The sequence below is a fragment of the Oxyura jamaicensis genome, chromosome Z (genome assembly GCF_011077185.1).
Source record: "Oxyura jamaicensis isolate SHBP4307 breed ruddy duck chromosome Z, BPBGC_Ojam_1.0, whole genome shotgun sequence".
Classification (NCBI taxonomy): Eukaryota; Metazoa; Chordata; class Aves; order Anseriformes; family Anatidae; genus Oxyura; species Oxyura jamaicensis.
This window is the reverse complement of record NC_048926.1, coordinates 13,541,369-13,560,663: the sequence shown is the minus strand read 5'-3', so window position 1 is coordinate 13,560,663 and position 19,295 is coordinate 13,541,369. Positions and strand designations below refer to the sequence as shown.

General features: G+C 40.3%; 1 protein-coding gene across 2 annotated transcripts in view; it reads left to right on the top strand.

Moving 5' to 3' along the window:
* LIFR (LIF receptor subunit alpha) overlaps nucleotides 1–19,295 on the top strand; it is a 50,680-nt gene that overhangs the window by 18,291 nt on the left and 13,094 nt on the right. For both annotated transcript variants that reach the window (XM_035310594.1, XM_035310593.1), the window contains exons 3-11: nucleotides 3,230–3,384; nucleotides 4,067–4,187; nucleotides 6,259–6,410; nucleotides 8,673–8,836; nucleotides 10,251–10,425; nucleotides 10,700–10,969; nucleotides 13,850–13,979; nucleotides 15,866–16,029; nucleotides 17,211–17,356. In XM_035310594.1, coding sequence (XP_035166485.1) covers nucleotides 3,303–3,384; nucleotides 4,067–4,187; nucleotides 6,259–6,410; nucleotides 8,673–8,836; nucleotides 10,251–10,425; nucleotides 10,700–10,969; nucleotides 13,850–13,979; nucleotides 15,866–16,029; nucleotides 17,211–17,356 — 1,404 coding nt within the window. In that variant the 5' untranslated portion in view covers nucleotides 3,230–3,302. The remainder of the gene's footprint in view (nucleotides 1–3,229; nucleotides 3,385–4,066; nucleotides 4,188–6,258; nucleotides 6,411–8,672; nucleotides 8,837–10,250; nucleotides 10,426–10,699; nucleotides 10,970–13,849; nucleotides 13,980–15,865; nucleotides 16,030–17,210; nucleotides 17,357–19,295) is intronic.

Sequence of the window (19,295 nt, the reverse complement as noted above, 5' to 3'; positions counted from 1 at the left end):
TTAATTATCGGACGTGAGTCTTTGAATTGCCAACTTTTCAGCAAGCTGTAATATGTTTATGAGACGACAAGAGCCAGGGAGTCTGCGCTTCTTACGAAAGATTGCGGTTTACAAGATACTCATCATGCTTAGCCTGAAAGTACATAGGTTCCCTCTGGTGCCTCTATCTGACTCTGAAACAGAAACTAAAACTGTGCTTGATGTAGGAGAAATTACTCAAATTTCTTGTAATTCACTGTTATAATGTTACTACTGAAACTTCTGATGTAGGGGTACTATTCAGTAAAGAGGTCAGAGAAGCAGATTTTCTTGAATCACACACATGTAGCTGCTGACTCCACCTCAGAAACCTGGCATGACCAAACAGGTTTCGCACAGTCCTGTGCAGCTGTGTGTTTAGAAAGTTAGTGGTTTGAGGTTTAATTAACTTCACAGTCCACAGTTTTCTCTGCTTCAAGTGGTATCAGTGCTTTCCTTTTTTTTCTATTCTGTCCCTGTTTTCTACAAGCTAACAGGACACTGTCATCTAATTTTGATATAAAGCTTGAAGTTTTGGTTATGGACTTTTCTGCAAACCTGAAATGGCCTTTGAAGCCAGTACTTAAATACCTTAAGTACTGACATTGTAATTTGCGTAAATATATATTCCTGCTGAAGTGAGAGAGTTGTGAGCAAAGTTTAAGCCTGGAGCTCACGTCATGGATTTCCATCAGTAACATGGACAAATATGATATGAGGCCCTGAAGAGATGCCAAAATGGAGTGGGGTGCTTCTTCCACTGAGAGTATTACATTTTAAGTGCTGGCAGGTTCTTAATTCATCTTTACCTGAATATGGATTTGTCAATCCTCACTCCTGATACAGCCCTTATCAAATTGCGTGGCATGGATATTACAGTTTAGGAATGTATAAAAATAAGAATTTAATGTGTCTAGGAGTTTATAGATTAAATTAATATATTTTTAGTGAGTTCTGAAGAACTCACTTGGGAACATGGTAAATATAGAACAATTTGTAAGTTTTAAGGGTGTTTCTTCCTTCCAAATATAATGTTGACCTTTACCATAGCATTTCTATTAGCTTGTGAGCTGTCTGGGCCCTTCCCTCAGTGTGGCTATTGCAGACCAAGAGAAAGAAGAGAAGGGGCCATTTGTGAACAGGTCTGGATTGTTTGATGTAGTGCTGCTGTGTTTCTCCTAACATAGTACAGACAGATTGGTGAGGGACAGAGGAGCATTTGTAGCATTCCTAGCTCATCCATGAGGGAGATTTTCTTAAGAAAAAATATGTTATTAATTCAAAAAACAACAACAACAGAAAAAAATTGAAGGCATGAGGGAATATCCTCCTGTTGACTGCAGAGGACTTTTTAAACTGAGATTTCTTTTCAAATTGCCAGAAGCCTTTAGACAAAGCTTGTAATTCTGGCAGTGATGTACATCTAGCTTTGGAAGAGACTTCTAAGACAAAGTCAGGTGCTTTTTCACTTGAGACATGAAAGAGCTAGCCTGAACAAAATGTGAGTTAAAGAAAACTGTTCTGTAGAACAGACTGGCTCGGCTGTATTCCTGTGTGAAAATTATCCAGCTCCTGATCTTTGTCACTGTGGTGGTTTTACCGTGCTAGGCAGCTGAACACCACAACCGCTCTCTCACTCCCCCTCCTCAGATGAGGAGGGGAAGAAGTAAAGGAAAGAACAACTCACGGGTTGAGATAAGGATGATTTAATTAAAGAGGGGAAATATATATATATATATATATAAAATTAAGGAAATATTATTATTAATTAAACAATTCAACAAAAGGGAAAAAAGGGAAAGGGGAAGAGGGAGGGGGGAAAGGGAATAACAAAACTAAACAAGTAAAGACTATGTGGAAGTGCAGAGGAAAGAAATTACTCTCTGCTTCCCACAAATGAGTGATGCTTGACCACGTCCTTGAAGCAGGGCCTCAACGCACGTAGCCGGTGTTCGGGAGGAGGACAGACGTTTTCGCAACGAGAGCCCACCCCTCCCCTCTTCTTCCTTTTTCCACCTTTTGTTGCTGAGTGTGACATCATATGGTATGGAATATCCCTTTGGTTGGTTTAGGTCAGCTGCCCTGGTGATGTTTCTTTCTCACTTTTTGCCCACCCCCTAGGAGGGTCAGAGAGAGTCCTGATGCTGTGCCAGCACTGCTCAGCAGCAGACACAACACCGGTGTGATACCACTGCTGTTCTAGCTACAAGTGCAGAGCGCAGCACTGTATGGGCTGCTGCAGGGAAAGTTAACATCCCAGCCAGACCCAGTACAGTCACTACAAGAAGGCCCTTTGATACATGGGGGGGGTCTCTGAGAGGATGCTCATGTTTTCGAAGCTTTCAGATGGTTTGGGAAACAATGCTTCAGGGACTGTCTGAGCTTGAAGATAAGCCTTCCTGCAGTTTTCTTTTTGAGAACAAAACCTGATGTTGGCCAGTATGTGGGTGGAACTGAATGTGCTCCTCAGATCCTGATGAACTTCTCTTTGGAAAACATGCAACCCATTAATCTTCAGAGAACACATTAAACATAATATTCTAGATATTTTTTACCTTAAGATCAATATTTAGAGCAGCAAGTATCCAGGGACACAGAAATGGCTGTTTGTTTGTTTTTTTTGTCCTCCAGAAATTAATTAGCACTGGCCTGAACCTGTGATCCTGGCTGATCAGCTCTGATTCTGCAGTGTCTCAGGCATCCGATGGCTTTGAGTAGCAACAATATGAGGAGCAAGCAGAGGAAATCACCTGTTCCCGTAGACCTTTACCCAAAGCAGGGGATATTTGCATTCATGGTACCCAAGACACTTTGTGAATGTGACACATGATCTAAGTTGGAAAAAACAAAACAAAACAAACAAACAAAAACTGTTCTAGGGGAATATGCTGCCATGTCTATTCTGTTCTGGCATCACATAGTCCTGACAGAGGTCTGTGGACAGTTGGATTTTCCATGTGTGTGATTCCTAAGGTTATCTTTGAAATGCCTTGCTGAAAAAGCATGCTTCAAGGAAGTGGTTGGGACTGTGAAAATAGTGAAAAATGTTGGTTTGCCAGAAAAAGAAAGGAAAGGCAATACTGTGCCTGGGGGCAGCACGGTAGAAGAAAAATAGATGGAACAAAAAGTGGCGTTTGTGGAGTTCCAGCTCTGGAATTTCAAAGTTTTTTTTTTTATTATTATTATTATTTGTTTTTGTTTTTAATTTTAGAACTGACCAGCTTGTTGGAAGATGACGCTTATTCCTACTTGAAGCTGCCATTTGGAAAACAAACACTGCAAGAATGAGGAAGAATCCAAGCCTCCCCTGTCTTTTAGCACTAGCTATTTTATGTTTAACAAGCTTAGTACATAGTCAGGAGATAGGTGAGTGTATATAATTCAACGATTATTTTTTTCTCTGCATCTCTGTAGTGACAACATGTAATTATGTTGCTTTCCTAGTATATGTATGTTCAGAAATCTTCACCCATGTGGTCCTCCACTGTTCTCAGGATGGAGGTATCACTGGTGTCTGCTTTCCAGCAGCCAGTGACACTTTGTAAACCAGTGCAAAACTGTGTGTTAAGTTCTCTACAACATAACTGTAATAGCCTGCATATGCACTTGGTGTAAATGTCTGCATTGAGACCTTCTTGCTGTATATGTCAGCTGTCTGCGACAATTTCACACATTATCATTAATTGCCCTTCTATCATTAATTGGCCTCGATGTGGGACAACAGAGGAGAGCAAAAAACTCATTAAGTTTATCATCAAAGCTTGCGGTTTTACCATTGGCCCCAAGCCTGCTTGTTAGGCTAGGCTAGGAATGGAGACAGCTGCCTGTGTCATTGCACACAAATATAAACCCAGATTTCGGGTACTTCTAGAAAATAGTGTGGTTGTCACAGTCTGTGGTTGTCTGTAATAAGGCATACAAAAATCATTCAACAGTTTTAAAATACCAGTCAGACACGTATTCAGTAAACATGTAAAAATAATGGCTATAGATAAGAACAATAGCAGTTGTTTTGCAGTTGATCACTGAAGTTCTTATATGATTTCAGGTTCTCCAGGGGACCCCCAGAATTTAAAATGCATCACGCACAATTTACGTAAAATGGTCTGTACATGGGATGTCTCTTCTAGAAGAAGGCACGGACAAACTGACTTTTGTTACACTACCAAGTAAGTCTATATACCTGGTTGCAAACTACCAAACTGTGATGAAAGTATAATTATGACTCAGTCGCAGCCCATGGAATTTGTGATGCTGTTGTTTCCTAAGAATCTGCCTGTCGGTTGTCCTTGGGTGGTGCTCTCTTCAGGCAATGTTAACTCAGGCAATGGAGGGGTTTCTGGCAAAGTTTTTTTCATGCTAACAATTCTCTTGCCAAGATCTCCTGCTTGCTCTCTTCAAAGGGCTGGAAGATCCTCTCATTTACTCAGACTTCTCTGTGTGTCCGCCTATCCCTTGCTCAGAGTTTTCATAAGGGACTTCTTCATACCACATCCAATCCAAAAGGAAATGATAGTTGGAAGAAGAAAATCCTGATGTTACATGCCAAAGTGGTAGAATATATGACATAAGTGTCAAGATTCACACGTGGAAAAACATTAAAAATCTCTTGGTGGCTGTCTTATATATAAATTTTAAGTTGTCTGGAGATCATTGTGTTAGAGGTAACATGAAGATGAGTCCACAATTGCAATAGCCTGTCTGAAGTAAATGCATAGTTGAAAATTTCAAGAAACATTAGAAAACTTGAATCTTCAGTCTGTTTTTCACTAAGGAGAACTACATCTGCAATTCCCCATGCTGTGGGCCTGCCAAATACTTATCATGTGCTAGGGATGAGTTCAAATCCTTTTTGCATCTTGATCCTGCCCCCAGTCCAGATATTTGTACTGTCTTTTTTTCCTGTAAATTCTACAGGCAGCCCAGACTTTTCCTTGGGGTCCCAGGACTTGGCTGTACTTCTTCCACCTACATGCTTTTCTTTGTCTAGTTATTCCTCCCGTGTTGCCAGCTATCATTTCTATACAAAAATTGCATATATGTGATACTGTGGCCAGGGTTCAGGAGTGCAGAGTTGATGAGGTACTGCCCTCAGAACAACAACAGCTAAATAGCTGCTGCTGTTTCTCCTTAGCAAAGCAGAGTAAGCTTGGGACCCCAAAGCAGAGTCTGAGGGATGAGCTTTGTGCAGACCTCCCTGAGGGAAAGATATTTTGTTTTTCAGTTTCACAAACAATCTCTAGTGATATCCCAGTACAGAAGAGGAATGAGTGCTGTTCTGAGCACTCAGGTCTCAACTGGCTTTCACTAGTCCAGTGTTTTGCGTGAATCTGGAAAGCTCAACTCAAGCTCTTGACTCTAGCCGATAGGAGTTCCAGGGTCCTGTTCCAGTTCATAAGTGAGTAATAATCTCTCAGCAGGAAGTCTGGCATTGTTCTCTTTGCTTTCCTTCCTCCCATCATTGCCCCAAGAGGAAGATTTGGATTTTTCCAAACTTTTTTCCTTTCTAGTTGCATATCAATGATTATGAGCAACGGGACTTGACCCATGCATTGTTGTTTTAGGTATGTATCTATGACCTCCAGACAAAGGCCAGATCACATTTTGCTGAGCACTGCACAAACATAATGTGCAGACTGTATTTCCATCTGAAATCTTAGTCGTTCTCTCCCCTACCCTCTGCTCTTCCCCTACTACCTGAACAGCAGCAGGGAGCTGAAGGATTTGTTTTGAGACGGGGACACAGATGGGTGAACATGCAGTTTGCATCCTTATGCCATCACTTACGGAAGAAATTAAGGGAGAGGGAGTCAGGAAATATAAGAAAAGAGCAGGAATACGTTTGGGTTTTGCTTTTTTTATTTAGTTTATTTTGATATTTATTTTGATATTTTATTTATTTACTTTGATTCATGGTGACTATAGGTTTCAGAAATGCGTCTTCTGGTTAAAAAGTCAGTTTTTCACTTTGAGGTGTTCTCTTAACAGCTGGGTAGCTAGATCATACAACTAGTGCATGGTCTGCCACTATGAAAAGAGTCTTGAAAGAAGAAGGAATGCCTGTTAATCTGATACTAACCAAAGCCCATGCAACTGTTACTCCTTCATAAGACTTGATATGGAGCTCCTTCCATTATATTTCAGGGAATTTGTGTTTTACTGGTATCCTAGGAACAAGACTTAACTTGTCTGAACTTCCTATCAGCTGAAATACCTGCTTAATCCTCTCTGTTTTTTCAGTGACCACCCTCTTACAGAGTGTTTTAAAACTAAGGAGAAAAGGGTCGAGATTCCAGTCCCAGAGAGCTCCACCACCATTAAAATAACCACAAACAGCATTTCTGGAACTTCTTTTGCTACCAGAGAATTTGAAATTCGCAAGAACGACATCTGTAAGTGTCAGGTTTTATGTACGTACATAAAACCTTTATACTATGATTAAAAATGCTCTTCAATTATATATGCTTGCAGTTTTCTTTGGCAGTATTCCTGTATGAAAAATGTTGATGTGCTAAGCCCATATGAATCTACACATATATAAAGGTTGTTTTCTCTCCTCCCTCAGGGAGAGAAAGAACACCCCTCTATGCATATATCCTAGCAGAGAAACAGGGGACGAAAACTGAGGAGGATACAAAGCCCAGTACTGTTACAGTCCCCTAATCAATCTGTGTCATTGTTTTCATTGTTACATGGAAAAATAGTAACTACTGTAAATACAAATAAGTAAAAAAAAAGTATAAAAAAAAAGTTACTACTCTACATTCTGAAGTACCTACACAAAGCATAAAATGCATTTGCTCAGACTTGACTTGCAAAAGGCATTTTAAACTTCCTAGTGCCCACTCTCCTTTCTGAAATGCTGACCCACTACAGAATGAATTAGTTTATTCCTGCAATTTTGCAGTACTTTAGGGGTAGTTATATCAAGTGTCACTCCTCACAGGCTCATCTTTTCTTAATATATATTCAACTTAACCATTTGTTCAAATGTATATGAAACTGAGCAAATAAATACATCTATATGTGGGAGCTGGGCTGAATCATATTGGAGTCAATGACATAGAAATTTTCCTAATTCCTTTATTCTAAAGGTAGAAGAAAGCATGAAAGCATCTCTAGGTTGAGGCAGTGATGCTCTACACTCAATTGCTTCCTACCAAGATAATAGCACTGTGGCTTGGTTGGCTCTGAGGAAATTTCCCTGAGTTTGGTTTTCAGTGTTCAAAATCAGATTCTCTTATCCTAGGCAATATGTATGCTTGCAATATCCCTGTCTTGAGTTTCATTCAGCAAGTGTATGTACTTACACATTCTCCATCTTCATAGCTGTTTTGTTAAAATAGCAATCTCTATCTCCCCTCCCTACCCCAATGCAATCTGTTCCAATGGTTTTAGCCATTGGCATTATGCTGTGTATTTCCAATTTCACCTTTCCCTGTTGGTCAGGTTTACCATCACTAGCTGCTTCCAAGTATTTCTTACAGAAGCAGAACTTAAAACTTGGACTACTTGACAGCTGTTTTTTCCTTCAGCTTTATGTCTTTTAGTTCTTCTCAGTTCCAGTTCCAGCTTTACCAATCATCCAGGTTCATCAGTTGTAAGCTGAAGATAACACTGGCACCATCTGCCACACTTGCTTATACTTTAGTCTTTGTTTTTTGCTTGCTTCCATATTCCTTTAATGCACACCGACTCTAAATTCAGTAGCGCCCTTCATATCCATGGTTCAGTTTTCTCTTCCACTGAAAGCAGCTTAGAAACTTGAACAAAACAAAGCTAAAAAATATTTGGGGAACAGAATGGGACCCCCAGCATCTTGCTGCCTCCAGTCAGGATGGGCTTCTCCAGTTCCTCACAAGATATCCTGCATAGCAAGTTAATCATGCTGAACATGTTGCAGGCTCTCAAAGCCTTGGCCAGGACCCAAGCTGGATAAATCACACATTTAAAAAGCAGGATTTATCCTGCACCAGGCCCAATTCCACTTGAACTGCTATAACCTTGCCTGCTTCTCAGCCTCTTGCTTCACCACCACCCATTTGTAGAAGAGCCGCTTCTGTTTAATGTCCCTATCCTGTCCCCATCACCATGTCATGCCTTTCATATTTCTTGTAGCTTAAAATTATATTCCTCATGATCCTCTCCAGGGCCTCACGTGAGCTTCTTCCACACTGTGCTTCTGCTCTCCTATCTCTCTGCTCTTGCTTTTGTTGCAAATCCCCCCGTTTCTGCAACCCTCCTTTCTTTCTTTGGAGGATTTTATATCCTCCTCCCTGGATGAATTCTTGTGTATACTTCAGTTGTCGTGTACATTCTCTGTGGCATTGGATGAAAGCTGTGAAAAATACCATGCCTTCCTTGCTACATATTATGAAGAGTTATATTCACGATCACTTACTCACATGTCAGCATGCTGAGATGTTAGAAGAAACTGCTACCTGGTGACTCATCAGCACCTGTGCTTTCCTGGGAACTTTGCTGTTCAAGTAATGACAGAGCACATCTTGTCCTAATCACAGAGGTTGAGTTAGATGTTTGTATGGCTAGTAGCCAATTCAGAGCACAGATGTGGCTGTTAAACACCTGTAGGGTTAGCGTTGCTGACTAATAACTTGAATATGGTTTTTTCCTTCCCCCTTCTCTTTTTCAAGCATTTATTCCACTTGCTCCACACATTCTTAGTTTAACACCTGACTTTCCAACTTCCACATTAACTCTGAAGTGGAGTGATAACGGATCGATCTTCCCATATGGACTGGATGCCTTTTGGCAGATTGAGATTCTCCGTAAGGAAACAATGGAAAAAGTCACACAAGTAAGTCCTTTATGAAAAATATATATATGCAGTTTTTGCCCCCCGTAAGGTAGGAGGTCATTTGAAGAAAGCTGACAGTAATGCAGATTGTAGGGCTTTGCAGAACCTGTGTGTATTCACACTGCTGGTAAGTAACTTTTTGGTAGCTTTCAAAGTTATGTGCAGACACTGGGTGTTATACTGTCAGTACTTACTCATACTTCCAGCATTTTTTTGCTTATTTTTAAAATCTAGTACTTTTTTTCTTTTAATTTAGAACTTGCTTATGAATTTGACAGATATTTTACACCATTGTTTCTGCTTTATTTCTCCAGAGGTGTCTCAGGTCTCGGTGGTCTGCAAATGTTCAGTTTGCTTTTCCTTGTGACTTTACCTTGTGATACCTTCTCAAAAGAAAAGTTCAAACTAATGACGTAGCCAAACTAATTCAGAAGTTCTTTGTCTCTTTAAGTATACCAAGCAATTTACTCAAAACAGGGGAATAAAATATTTTTTCTCTGTCTCTGATGCATTGTAAAGGATATTCTCTTTGTTGTGCCTCAGTTTCTGAAGTTTTCAAAACTTTTTAGGGAAGGGGCTGTCATTGCTGTTATTTGTGCAGCATCTCACTTACAGGAATGGTGATAAACAGCTATCAAAATTAATATGCTTTTGTATATTATTTATGGAAGTCATAGATTTTTCATATGAAATTGATCTTTCATTTGTTGTGACAGTGAGTATTCAGGTTTTACTTGAAATAAATAGAAAAGCCAATTCAAATTACCCCAGAACTGTTCTTTCAAACAATGCATTTTTTTTTCACCCATAATTCATTAGATTCCTTAAGCTTGCATTACATGAAAAAAACTCTTTTTCTGAAAGATTATGTTTTGCAGCAGGTCATTAGGCAATAAATATACACCAGCAGGTATCCTGAGGACAAAGTTCAGTATCATGAATTTAACCAGAGTTTGGCAAATGGAACCCACAGTTTTTCTAGGTGAATTTGTAGCTCTATTCTATGTTTTTTAGGCTGGAGAAACTACAAAATACATAGCCTGGTACTGAAATTTGGAATAATTTTGTTTTGGAAATGTTGATACACAGCCCAGTCTATGAGAAGCCCTGTATTCTGAGGTGCAACATACACCTTTTGAAATGTATGCCTAGCTGCCTTCTATCTCTCAAATGTCTACCCTATGGTATTTCTGGCAGGTAGTTTACCTGGCTGGTGGGCTGTTTAGCATCTCAGGCTTTTATTAAAGTGAATTCACTAAGAAACTGAAAGTTATGTGAGACAGCCTGACCACTTGTCAGGAGTTTTTTATTTACCTCACTTAATTAGTCATTCCATTGACAGCTCTAAGATTGTATGTCTTTGTTAACAACTGTTCATAAGCTCTCTTTGTTTTTGGGGGGAAAAACTTTGTAGGTAACTTACTATTCAAAGCTGACCCATGAAGACATCATTCTTTCTTGGAACTGGACATCTGATATGCCTTTGGAGTGTACATCACACTATATGAAGATTCGCTGTTATATTAATGTAACACAGTTTGTTGGCCACAAGGATTGGAGTGACTGGAGCCCAGTAGAAGAGTCCCCTGGTACGTTTGTTCCCGTACAACCATGCAGACTTTGATTGCTTTATGAAGACTCAACCAAAGTGAGAGGAAAAGTGTTTAGGCTTTGATGACTTGCTGCTTGTGGGGGCATTTTGAATAGAGAAATGATGTAATCATTAGTTAACATTGATTTGAGTGCACTGATGAACTCCTGAGACATGTTTTAACTGATTGACACCATGTTTGTAGTGAATTGTTCATGGTTTTCTTTTTGTTTGTTTGTTTGTTTGTTTTTGTTTTCTTCCTTCTCTGCTAGGAAAAGATACCGAGCCCCATGGGAGTGGGGTTTTTCCTCAGGACACTGTAGTGGCAGTGGGTTCAGATGTGACAATTTGTTGTGTTCATGAAGAAGGACAGCAGATAAAACGGATGACTTATGGACCAGAAGCATACCCACTAATACGTCTAAGCAGTCGGAGCAGTGCAATCAGAGTGCTAAATGCCAGTGCTTCAGATACCAGTGGGACAAATGTAGTGTGCAGTCTGTCTGAGGATGGGATGGATGGAACTGTCTTGTTTGTGGGATGTATGTATAATTATGTTTACTAACCTTATGAAAATCAAAATAATTTTGGGAATCTTAGGGTTCTGCTAGTAAACAGATGCTATTGTGGCTCCCCTGCTATTTTCTGGCTTTTAGTTTCTGAGGATGAACTGGGATTTTACTTACAGTCATAGAATCATAGAATATGCTGAGTTGGAAATAACCTACAAGTACTAATCATCAAGTCCACCTCCTGGCTCCACACCACACAAATATCAAACCCGATGTCTGAGAGCATTGTCCAAAGGCTTCTTGAACTCCGGCAGCTCGGTGCCATGACCATTACCCTGGGGAGCCTGTCTCAGTGCCCGACCACCCTCTGGGTGCAGAACCTTTCCCTAACCCCCAGCCTGACCCTCCCCTGTCCCAGCTCCATGCCGTTCCCTTGGGTCCTGTCGCTGTCCCCAGAGAGCAGAGCTCAGCGCCTGCCCCTCTGCTCCCCTCGTGAGGGAGCTGCAGGCCGCCATGAGGCATGAGCCTGCTCTGCTCTGGGCTGAGCAAACCAAGGGGCTACTGCTTCTCACACATCTTGCCCTCTAGACCCTTTACCATCTTCATAGCTCTCCTCTGGACACTCTCTAACAGTTTAATGCCCTTTTGTACTGTGGTGCCCAAACCTGCACACAGTACTGGAGGTGAGGCCGCACCAGTGGAGAGCAGGACAACCCCTTCCCTCGGCCATCTATCAGTGCCATCCCTAATGCACCCCAGGATGTGGTTGGCCCTCCTGGCTGCCAGGGTACACTGCTGGCTCGTGTCCAACTTCTCATCAACCAAAACTCCCAGATCGCTTTCTGTGGTGCTGCTCTCCAGCCTCTCATCCCTCAGTCTATATGTATAGCCAGGGTTGACCCATCAAACTTGTTTGTGGAAACTCCATCACATGGAGGAGACACAAGGGCTAAGAGGATGAGGGGAGGGAGTACCCATGTAACTACGTGTGAGATTCTCCTAGAAACTGGCATAGTGTCAGCTTTCCTTCTTGATATCCCTTCGTAAGGCACTTCATCATTATCTGAAATACGCAGTAGTTTATTAATAGTTGAAGATTTGTACTCAGTTTCTATCACTTTTGATTTAAATCAATTTCAGTTTGGTCCTTAACAAAGTAAGAGGAAAAGCAAGAATTGTAAGTGCAAAAAAATACTTACCAGTCAAATGAAAGTAATAAAACAGACTTGAAGCAGTAAGAGATGCTCATCCAGGCAGTGGCTTCTTGGGAACTAACAATAGTGAAGGAATGCAGCTGACAATTCATCTTCCCTGGATAATCTTTTAAACATTCTTTTAAAAATTTCTTTAAAGATGCTGAATCATTGTGCATCTTCTCTGTATAACTTTGCCAGCCTCAGTAATCTCTTCCAGATTCAGCTACTTCTTGAAACAAACTGTAGAAAGTACATAGTTCTTCTTTCCTGTAATTGGTCACTTCAGCATTTTGTGTGTTTTCCCCATAGTGGTTACAAGAGGTGTCATCTTCCAATAGCTTCTGTTTCCCATTGCAAACACTTACCTTTGAACTTAGGGTCCCTGGGGCTGAGGGACTCATTTTGAGTTCTGAGTTCGAGGCTGTGCCTCCTGTCACCAGCTTTGCATATTCACTGTGTGATAGCAAATGCAAAACAGAATCCAGCCTTTTATGACTAAATTGAGAGGCAATTTTTACCTTATTTGTGCACTGTTTGCTTTTATGCAAGAACCTTCCACATAAATAAGTCAGTGTTCCATGTGTGAAGTATGTGACAATCCCTTCAGGTTTTCCCATGCAGTAGTTTTTGCAGAAAAATTTAAGAGCCGGGAAGTGGTGAATTCTGTTTCTTGTCACTGTTTCTTGTACTTGCCACCGTACCTACTTAGTGGGGAAGGAGAAGACTTGTCAGGATGCTCTTGCTGATGAGACACATTTGGGGAAGAGAAGGTAGAGGAAATAAATGTGTATCCAAACCACTTAGCTTAGTTCTTTAGCAAAGAACTTTTAGCTTAGCTTTAGCTTAGCAAAGTAAGTGTTCTTTTTGGTCCTCTGCTCATATTCTGAACTAAGCCTGCCACTGTTGCCTCTTGTGTTAGTACCCCTTTGGCAGGGCGGCTACATAGATGCTTTTCAGCTGCCTCTTGAGGAAAAATGTACAGGAGTTCAAATAAGGGTTCTGCACAGCTTCACATCAACCTGGTTACCCTGTCTCTGTTAAGAGCACTGTCCATCCCAGGAAGGCAGTGAACAATAGTGTGGGGGAAAAGAACAAACTAAAAAACCAAACCAAACCAAACCAAATCAAAAAAAAAAAAAAAAGGAAACAACAAAAAAACAGCCACTTTCAATGCAAAGGTGAAAAGAATGAAACATTCAGGGCTTGCTTTAACTCTCAGCTTCAGGGTGGAATTCATGCCAAAGGGAATATCTTAACGTGACTTGGCTGAAGAATTTGAAGCACTGGTGGGGATGGCACATAAAAAAAATGTGACACATAACTGACAGCATTTGTAAATTGCTCAGTGGCTAAACTGACACAATTTTGGAAATGTCTTGGCAGAGTTTTAGTGAAACACTTCCAGGTCAGAGCCTAGAGCTTGTGAACATATTTGCATGTGATTTACCAGCTTACTAACCCACTTAGAAGTCTAAAGTCAAGTGTTAGTCAGTTGGGGCTGATAGTAATTATCCATTTATTTATTTATTTATTCTTTTAAGAATGTTGTTTATATGCTTGGAGAGTAAATATTACTATGTGTTGTGGAGCACACAGTCTAGACCCATTAGAAAAACAACTACTGGTGATGCTTTCAGGAAATTAACAGCCCAAAACTGTCACACTGGGTTGGGAACACATTGTCTAACTGTGTTGGTTTCCTTTTATGTTACAGATGCCCCTGATATTCCCCAAAACCTCAGCTGTGAAACGTCCAACTTTGAGTTAATAAAATGCACCTGGAAACCAGGTCGACCCAGTGGACTATATGGAAAACGAGGAACAAAGTACAGCTTATTTGAAAGGTAAAACAATTCAGCATTGTAGGAGTGGAAAGGTAGAATTGGAATATATCCATTGCTGCCTGTGACTTACTGCTCCATATCTGCTTAAATGAGATAAAGTCCCCATTGTTTGGAGCCTAACATATTTTGTGGAAGCTGGAACTGAACTCCAAATACAAAATTAAAGAACCCTACCCTAGTTTTGCAAAATTGCAATGGGAATTAAGGATGGCTTTTCCCAGAGACTTTTGCCATTATGGACTCAGGACAAAATAAAGGCCTTATTGTGTCAGACTGCTCCCAACATGTGAATAAAACCAGTATGAGAATACAGGGAGATGGAAGGATTCATTTACTCTTTTATTTATTTATTTATTTATTTTTAATATGTGCTGCTTGTGTCAGATCTTCTTTCAGACATTTACTGAGCTTCTGCTATACAGGATGATAGAAAGTCACTGAGGAGCAATTTTAAGACAGACCAGGGGGCATTTCCCAATCTCTACTAAGGAAAATAGCAATAAGCCTGCTCCCATTCTTCACCCAGTATCACAAACTGGAGTGTGTAGAGCAAGTAAAGTGTGCGTTACCTGGAAGACATTGAAAAGGAAAAGTAACACCGGTAACATCCACAGAGAGAAGCGAAGGCTGATTTTCTACTAGTTGTCTTCCATGCTAGTCCATCTAAAGCCTTCAAAGTGAAAAATCATTGATTTGGAAAAAATCTTTACTATTGTGGAATTGCACTTGCAAATGGGATTCCATGGTACCTATGATTAGAAGCTGATGAGGAGTTAACAAAACTCCCATGGTGAGGAGGGCTCCCTTTAATGCCAGAAGAGCAGTCGGGAAGGGAGATGGGAGAGGCCTGAGTCACCCAAATGGATGGGAAATGGAGTCTCATGGTGGCTTTGGAAGCAAGTCAGAAGGAATGAGGAGTTATGGTCATGCATGTTGTCCAGGATGCTAGTGCTAAAAAAGTCATTGGGTAGGGTACAAAGAGGTGGGTTAAACAGAGCAGATATTGAGCGGAAAGGAGCTCCAGTCACTGGCTTCCCATATTTAGCTCATTAGTGAGGATGTAGTTCCAGTTTGTTTTGCACAGTCCAAAGCTGTGATGAAACGAATATGATGCATTTCAGGGTAAATATTCTCATCCTTGTCCTTAGCCCACACAGAGCTATTGAAATGGAGAATGTGGCATGGAGAAAGGTCAAAGCTCAGCTAGAACACACACCAATAGAAAAGCACAAAGGAGGAAATTAAACTTGAGCAACTGAATGAGAGGTTTATGCTGATTGTAATTAAAGCAATTCCTATACATAAACATACATAGACGTAGACACAGACGTAGACATAGATGTAGACACTCTGTTTTTTACCCTTAAAGATGTAGCTCTAGTCTTGGGTGTTACCAGACTGCCTCTCCTGCTTTTGATTTAAAAATGGCTGGGAGTAGCGGTTGTAACCCAGGCAACAAATCTTAGTTTACATTTGACAGGGCCCATAGAAAGGTGTAATATATCATATCTCCTTAGTTCAGAAGGCAATTAAGAACATACTTCCAATGCAAATGTATGCTGATCTGAACAAAGATGCTTCAAATCAGAGTCTTAGTTGTGGCTTGTGAGGTGGTTTTACAGGACCTACCTGTTTTCCAAGCTTTTGAGAAGTGAGAGGATGAAGATGCTATGCTAGTGGAAGAGGAGTTTCACATGAGAAGAGGGCAAGTCATGACCGATGCCACTTTCACCTGTGTTATTAGATATGTCACTGCAATAAAATCATTCTGTAAGCCATGTATCAGTGAACCCATTGTTCTGTACTGTTTTCAGTCTAGACTTCTGACTGTTGCTAGAAAATACCTTATTAAAAAAATTGTTTCCCTGCTTTTTTTTGCTTTGTAGGATATCTGGAAAAAATGTTTCCTGTGAAGTAAATGAAATGAACAAAGAGCGTGTCTGTGGCTTTCCAGTACTGGCTGATCAAAAAACCTACAATTTCCTATTAGGTGTCTCCAATCCTATTGGACAAACAGAAGCATCGCTTTTGGTTGATATAAGTCAGAGAGGTAAGAGTTATAAAGGGAAAGAGATATGGTTACTAGATGTTTGTTTGGGGTTTGAAAGAAATCTGACATTGTATGCTTGTGATTATTTTGCTTTGTTGTCACAAGTATTCTGCTTCCTTAGGTAATGTGAACTTAGAAAAGAAAGCTTAGGACATGTCCTATGGCAAGGTTAGGTGTACAAAGAGATTCTAGTACTCCCCAGCAGTGCTACCAGATTGGATACAATGCTATATGGATAAATGCTACTAGTGATCTAATAATGAGCAGCAGCTGTTTATGTGCTGCTTCACACTCTATTATGCATTAATAATTAAAATCTAGGCATAAGTTTATGAACTGTGAGTGACCCTGTATTTCAGTGTCTGCTTAGACAGGTTTACATCAGAAACATTTGAAGCATAAAGAATTGGATCTAAAAGAAAACAGCAGAAGCATTACCTGCTGTTGGTAATAGCCTGATAATCTGCAGTTGTGAACTTACTTCATTGCACATTCAGTATAACCAGGGAGAGGGAAAAGATGACCACCTTTCTCGCGCTGACTCTCTTCCCCATCCTTTTCTGTCTCCACAACCACAGCTTAGTATTCAGAGGTTCACAATACTTACAGTGTTCAGCTAACCTATCTGAAAAAAATGAATTTGCAGTTCAAGTTTGTGCGTTTTTTTGTTTATCTCCTAATGACAACTAGCTTGAGACTGCAATTCTCAGAGTAAATTGTCAGGTCAATTTAGCATGGAGGGAGTTTAGGACAGGGAGAGTTCATCTGGGAGTCCTACCCTGTCCTAGTCTGCAGAATTTAAGTTCTAACTTGCAAAGTTCCCAAGGTTGGGTGAATTTCATGTGTCATTGTGGTCTTCTGAAATAGCCTGCATTTCACTGTTTTGATGAAATAAGTAGAAGGTGAAATGTTTTTCTGCATCTCTGGCTCCTTATCATGCATGTCCATAACATGCAGCTTAAGTAAATTTGTTTTCACATTTGATAACTAGCAAGCGTTTTAGGAGTGAAGGTGCTTGCAGGTGTCTTTGAAGCACCAGCTATTCTAGGTACTAACCAAATAATTTATTTATTCTTCTGATTCTCTTCAATCTGTTAAAAACAGATTTTCTGAACTGAAATGCATGTTTTTTTCATACAATAAGTGCTCTTTTTGTTATTTGTTTTTTGTTAATTTTTAAGTTCATCCAAAAACTCCAGAAAAGTTAACTGTTTCTGGGAACAGCTCTACAAGCGTCCATCTGCATTGGTTTATAAATGGCAGTTTTGCTGCGATCAGGCTTCTGTGTCAAATTGAAATTAGCAATGGTCACTCTGAACAAAAACTGGTAAGTGTTGTTTTTACTGATTTTTTTTTTTTTGGCTCAAATAGTGATCTTTTTCAGACCTTCATCACAATCATCTTATTAAATGATTAATACAGTAATAACTGTAATAATATTTTCCATATTATAATAAGTGTATATAAGGAGTTCATCTAGTAAAATCAGAAAAAGTTGTGCTTGTCTCCATTGTTGCCTGCTTTCCTTACGTTGGTTGTTTTTAGGTAGTTTAGGTCAGTTTAACCATGGTATTATTTGGTATTTTGGGAAGGTGTATTCATACCTTCATGCACAGCACTTTGTGCTGACCCTTTAGACAACAGTCTTTGCCTGCTGTGCAGACTGTCCTTCCTCTTGCAAACTGTATTAACATGCATTCATTCCCGGTTTTGCTGCTGCCCTGCAGACTTCCACAGTGGTTGTTTCTGATTGCCTTTAGAAACCTTTCGTTGGTTTAGTTTTTTTTTCCCCCCATTTTCCTCAGAGAATATTTCATTTGCTTGCTGTCAGCGCTTGGCATGTATGTTGCTGTAATACAGAGTTGCTAAACCTGCTCGTGTGTCAGTGGTGTAGAGGCAGGATAGGGAAGGATTCCCCCACTGGCATATCAATAGGTAAATCCCTTGTGAGGACCTCTGGGCAGGAGGTGGTGGTTTTGGGTGGGGTTCAGATTTCTAGTGTTTGGGTTTCTGGCTTCAGCCCAGTGTTGGTGCTCTGTCTCACTGGCTGGAGTCCTTCATCCTTATTGCCTGACTTAGCACATGGTGATCTGTGTCAGTGGGAAAGCCTAATGGCAAAACTGCCTGTTCAGCAGTCGTGAGGTCTACCCCCAAATTCTTTGTTCATGTGTTCAGATGGAGTGTCTCTGACCAGCTCAGGTAGGCGGATGCTGAATTACACAGTCTCAGTGCAAAGAGCCTGAATTTATAATATGAGTACATCAACCTCAGAGGCTGCTTTTCAACATTGCTTATTTCTCAGGTTGATCTTTATTTAGCAGGGGTATTTTCTTACCCAATTACCTTAGTTGCACAGCCCTGAATGAAGTCACTCAAGCCACAGAAGTGATGCAGCTAACACTGAACATAATTGTTATATACGTTGTCTCTAAAATAATAGAGTGGTAGTAAATGCATGCTTTATAAGAGTATTTTTAAAATGCTTTCAAAACATTTTCAGAGTGTGGAAGCCTTAAGCTTCTGTATTTGCTCTGTAGTGATGTACTAAGTAGTACCCAGGGACTAGGCACTGCAGAGAAAATCATAGATACCGGGAATTACCAGAGGAAGGAACTGGCTTTTACATGTAAATAACAGCTCTGACAGCTCTGCTGTGTTGGATTTTGTTGTGGTAGTGAGATATCCTCACCCACAGTTGTCTGTTTCTCTACTCCCCAACAGTTACTGCTTCTGGAGCAGTCAGCAGTGGAAACAAATGCTTGCGCATCACCCACCCCCAACTCAGCTTAAAACGAGAGGAAAAAAAAAAAAAAAAAAAAAAAAAGTAGTTTTACATAGTTCTGTTTAGCCTGAATTGCACTGCTTGAAGCCTGGGGTGCATAATTGCTTATGAGCACTGCTACGAGGTCATTAATCTGGAGCAGTGAGTGATGATAAGGTCATCTGCTACAAACTTTAAAGTTTGTTGCACCTGTATCAGAGCCCTCAGTTACAGATATTTTGAAACATGGCACACAGCTTGGTAGAAGCTTTTACAGCATTGTTACATTGTCTTTGGTTGTTTAATAAAAAAACCTCTAAGTGTCCTCTGTAATAAAAAAAGTAGCTGTGAAATTGTTATGGGGTTTTACATGGCATTTTGAGGATGTTTTCAGAAGCTTCTCCATCCATATGAGAGATTGTTGGCTTTTTTATATTTTTCAAGTTGTCGTTTGGCTTTAGAAATGCACAATTAGTTGCAGCTTAAAGTCACTTGGAGTCCAGTT